Raw genomic sequence first — 4,819 nt, forward strand, 5'->3', positions numbered from 1 at the left:
CCCACTACCCCAGTCATTAAATCAATCCATCTCATAGAGGGTCTTCCCCTCATGCGCTGTCCCTCCACCCTCCCAAGCATGATGTCCCTCTCCAAGAACTGGTCCCTCCTTGCAACAAGTCCAAAGTATGTCAGATGCAGCTTCAGGATCGTTGCCTCTAAGGAGCATCTTGGCTTAACCCTCTCCAAAATGAGTATGTTCGTCTTCTTAGCAGTCAATGGTATATTCAGTAGTCTTCTCCAACACCACAGCTCAGAAGCATCAATTCTCTTATCATTCCCGGTCATGGTCCAGGTCTCTAACACATAGCAAGTGATTGTAAAGACCATGGCCTGGATCAGGCAAACCTCAGTCTCCAGACTGACATCATGGCTCTTTAGCACATTGGAGAGGTCTCTAACAACAGACTTTCCCAATGCAATATGTCTTTTAATTTCTTGGCTGCTGGTGGCAAGAGTGTTGATTCAGCCCAGCAAACTAAAGCTGTTTACAATCTCTTCACCTTCCATCATTATGCTGCCAATCAGCCCAATAGTGAGAATTTTCTTGATGTTGAACTTCAATCCATATTGTCGACTATAGTCCATGACTTTCTGCAGCAAGCACCTCAGGTCCTCGTCAATTTCAGCAAGGAGGGTTGTGTCATCTGCATAACGCAGATTACTGATGAGTCTTCCCTCCAATCCTGATGCCACATTTCTCCTCATACAGCCCAGCCTTCCAAATAATCTGTTCTGCATATAGATTGAAAAGGTATGGAGACAGGACACATCCGTGGAGTACACCCTTCCCAATTTTGAACCATGCAGTGTTTCCTTGCTCTGTTCTGACGACTGCCTCTTGATCCAAGTATAGATTTTGCACGATCAAGTGTTCTGGGATTCCTATTCTTCTCAGAGTTAGCCACAGTTTGTTAGACAACGAATAAGGGTGGCAGAAGAAGAGACGATGTCTTTGAATTGTGATGTTGGAGAAGAATATTGGATACGCCATGGTCTGCCAAGATAAAATACGTATGTCTTGGGAAAAGTGAAGCCCGGGTGAAACTTCATCTCACATACTTTGGACATGTTATCAGGAAACACCAGTCCTTAGAAAAGATGTCATGATGGGAAAGGTGGAGCTTAAGGAAAATTAAGGAAGATTTTAAACAAGATGGACTGATACAGCGAGTGTATCAATGGGCTCAAGCCTATCAGAGATGTGAGGATGGTGCAGGATAGAACAGGGCTCAGATTTGTTGTTCATAGGGTCCTTCTGCGTAGTTTCAATCAATGGTACCCAGGTAGTTCGAGAGCACCAGTCACTCCTCAGGAGAAAGATGGGTAATCTCCTCCCATGCAAGTTATACAGCCTTTGAAAGCTCACTGCAGGGTCAGCCAGGAGTAGATTCCGATTTTGTGACGATGCTTGTGGTTTGGTTGAGGTTTCTGTCCATTTTTCTGTATACAGTCTGGCCCAAATTCGCGTCTGGGAGAATTCCTTCACTCCACCAGTAGTAGCGTGACAAAGACGCGCCCAAGAGTGTCTGCGCAGCACGTCGGCGCAGGTACCGCCCGGGCCGCTCTAGCCGGAAACGCGGCGAGAGAGGGCGCGCTCTGGGAACCTCCGCCAGCCCACAGTGCCCGGCGCGTCATGTGTGTGTTCGCGCGCCGAGCCCGGCACCTCCCCCGCCCGCCCCAGCCTCACGCCGCCCCGCGCGCAGACGCGCACAGGAGGCTCGAGGCTGGGGCGCAATGGTGCACGGCAGGATCTCCGGGCTCTCTGTGCGGGACGTGCGCTTCCCCACGTCACTAGGGGGGCACGGCTCGGACGCCATGGTGAGCGGGACCCCGCCGGGCGGCCACGGTGATGGGCGGGACTACTGTTGGGCGGCCCCCACAGGGCGGCCCGTGGTCAACAGATCCTGACATGGCGGCCCCAGAGGTGAGCAGGACCTCGGCCCCAGCCAGCGCCGAGGCAGACACCCGTCACTGGGAAGGTCTCAACTTTTGAGAAGTGGGCAGTGAGTGCATTTTCCCGACCTTTGGGGAAAATATATATATCCTGAAAGTCCTCTTTTTCTATTTGTTTGCTCCCTGGCGTTTAAAGAGTTTCCTGTTTTTACAGTTATGATTCCCATGTCTTGGAAATGGTAGAACTGTATTGATTTTGTTCGGTGCCGTCAGTAGTGACCCAGTGAACAAGTCTGAGTCTTGACCATCCTGACCAGTCTACACCATCCTGAAGCTCTCCCCCAAAACCAACCGTCCTGATTAGTCTCTGCATCAGTGTCTCCTTGAGGATCTTTCTTTGATCCTCCCCCTTTCTTATCTTGACATCTTTTCAGAGAACTGACCCCACCTGACAACATTCTCTAAGTATGTTGTTGTTATGTGCCATCGAGTCACTTGCGACTCATAGCGACCCTACATACAAGAGCCCTAAACGCCGTTCTATCCTGTGCCAACCTTGCCGTCTCAAACATGAGACTCATTCCCACCACTCCACTCAGAATCGATCCATCTCATCGAAGGTCTTCCTCTCCTGAGCTGTCCCTCAACTCTCCCAAACATGATGTCCCTCTCCAAGGACAAGTCCCTCCTTTCATCATGCCCAAAGTAATGTCAGACGAAGCTTCAGAATCCTTGATTCCAAGGAGCATTCCGGCTTCACTTTCTCCAGGACAAACCTGTTTGTTCTCCTAGCAGTCCATGGTATATTCAGCACTCTTCTCCAGAACCATAGCCCAAAGGCATCAATTCTCCTTCTATCATCCCTATTCACTGTCCAACTCTCTGATGTATAGCACGTAATTGCGAAGACTATAGCCTGGATCAGGTGCACCTTAGTCTCCAGCCTGACGTCGTTGTTCTTCACTACTCTTGAGAGTTTAGAAGATGAATTTTCATCATCCTTGCCTCTAAGAAGAAACCCTACTACTCTTCTTTGAGGACAAAGTTTGTTTGTTCTTTTGGTAGTCCATGGGATAGTGAGTACTCTTTCCAACAGCATGTTCAAGTGTGTCGATTCCTTTTCATCCTGATTCATTCTCCAACGCTCAGATTCATAGGAAACAATTGAAAAATACCAGGTGCACCTTAGTCTTTAAACTGGCAACTTGACTCTTTAGCGTTATGTAGCATGTATATTAACAGCAATAACAGCGTCTCCACCAACAAAACTTGAATGCCGAACTACCTTCAGTATAGAAAACTGGATTTTGACCTGGAACCCTGGGGTCTTAGATGGTCATCCTTCCTCCACCACAGCTTACTCTGTGACCCCCAAGAACACTGCTTTTGTCCCCTCAGACCATCTGTGAGAAAGAAAACTCACAGTCAGGCAGAGAATCTGAAGTTCTAAGAACTCTAGGTTACATAAGCAATGCCTTCTAGCAGAGAAGCCTAAAGCTCAAGGTGGTGGGAATTATCTGCAAACATGGTTGTAAAAGGATGTTGTTGATTGCATTCAAGTTGAGCACAACTCATAGCGACCCTATTGAACAAAAAGGTCTGAAGTCCCTCTACAACCATCGACATTTATCAAAGTTCATAGAATTTCCAGAGGCATATTGTTTAGGAAGTGCATGCTGCTCAGGCTTCCAAATAAATGTAGTACATAGTGGGATTATATAAAATATCATAGATGAGAGTACATAGCAGAGTGTCTAAAACAAGATGTTGTGTCCTGTCAAGTTGGAACAGACCCACAACTCACCCTCCAGAAACTTTTCAGAGCCAGTAAATATCATGGAAGGAGACTGCCTATCCTCCTGCAGAGCTGGGAGAAGGATGCACACGTGGTTTGAATCTGGTGGATTCAAATGATGTGCCTTTGGGATTACAGTGCAGCTTCTTACCAGAGTTCCCTAGAACAAGAAGAGTGTTTATATATGTAAATATTTCTCCTGCTTAATATTTTTAAATAGACTAAAAAGACCCTGAAATCAGAAAGCCCTTAAAGATTTGTTTTTATGCTTGTTATATACTTAGGGAAAAGGATGTTAGCCGTGAGAAAATCAGTAAAGTACATGGATCATCCCTAACTGCCAAGGGGCTTTTTACTTTCTGAGAATGTCAGGCCCAGATCAAACAGTAAGATGTTTCCCAGGTTAAGTGATTTCTGTGCAGGTCTTCACTGAAGGGACACTATTAGTGTTGGCCTTGAGTCTCCACAGGCCACCTGGCTGCACTAAAAGAAGATCCTGAATATGTAGTGAATGTCTGGAAACCGGCAAGTGAGAAAGGTCAATGTTCTGTTAATAGTTATCTCTGCTCCAGAGCTCAGGAATAAGGACCTAGGACTCAGTTAACAGGACTCAGTCAACATGGTGTTGTTTTTAATTTTTTTAAACGTCTTTAGTTGAGCAGAGGGTGTTCATTACATTATCCACGATTTTTCTGTGTCTGGAATATTTTATTAAAACAAGCCTTTTCAAGAACCCAGGAGTGGTACAAATGGTTAACACACTTCGCTAGTAGCCAAAAAGTTGGAAGTTTGAGTCCACTCAGAAGTGTGTTGGAAGTAAGGCCTGGTGATCTAAAATAAATAAATAAATAAATCCTTGAAAACACCATGGAGCACAGTGGTACTCTGATACAGGAGGCAACCAGGAATCAGAATTGTCCATAGACAACTGGTTATTAAGCTCAGTTACTCTTCTGTAAATCCATGTTTTTGCTAAAAGTAATGTTCTCATTAAATAAAGTTATTAAATGCAAAAGATTATCTATTCTGAGATTATTTGCACATTTTAAAGTCATTAAATGTCTTTTAAAAATGATTATATATTAAATGTACATAGGATTTTCAGAGGCCTGCTATTTCAGAAGTGGAT

The 4,819-nt window shown here is 45.5% G+C and overlaps 1 protein-coding gene across 1 annotated transcript in view; it reads left to right on the forward strand.

The window, feature by feature from the left end:
* The first annotated feature begins 1,736 nt into the window (after nucleotides 1-1,736).
* The window catches only part of ENOSF1 (enolase superfamily member 1), a 50,640-nt gene continuing 47,557 nt past the window's right edge, over nucleotides 1,737-4,819 (forward strand). Inside the window, exon 1 of the mRNA XM_006901285.1 lies at nucleotides 1,737-1,820. Coding sequence (XP_006901347.1) covers nucleotides 1,737-1,820 — 84 coding nt within the window. The remainder of the gene's footprint in view (nucleotides 1,821-4,819) is intronic.

Source organism: Elephantulus edwardii, unplaced genomic scaffold (assembly GCF_000299155.1).
Source record: "Elephantulus edwardii isolate Elephantulus edwardi_28Jun2011 unplaced genomic scaffold, EleEdw1.0 scaffold00316, whole genome shotgun sequence".
Taxonomy (NCBI): domain Eukaryota; kingdom Metazoa; phylum Chordata; class Mammalia; order Macroscelidea; family Macroscelididae; genus Elephantulus; species Elephantulus edwardii.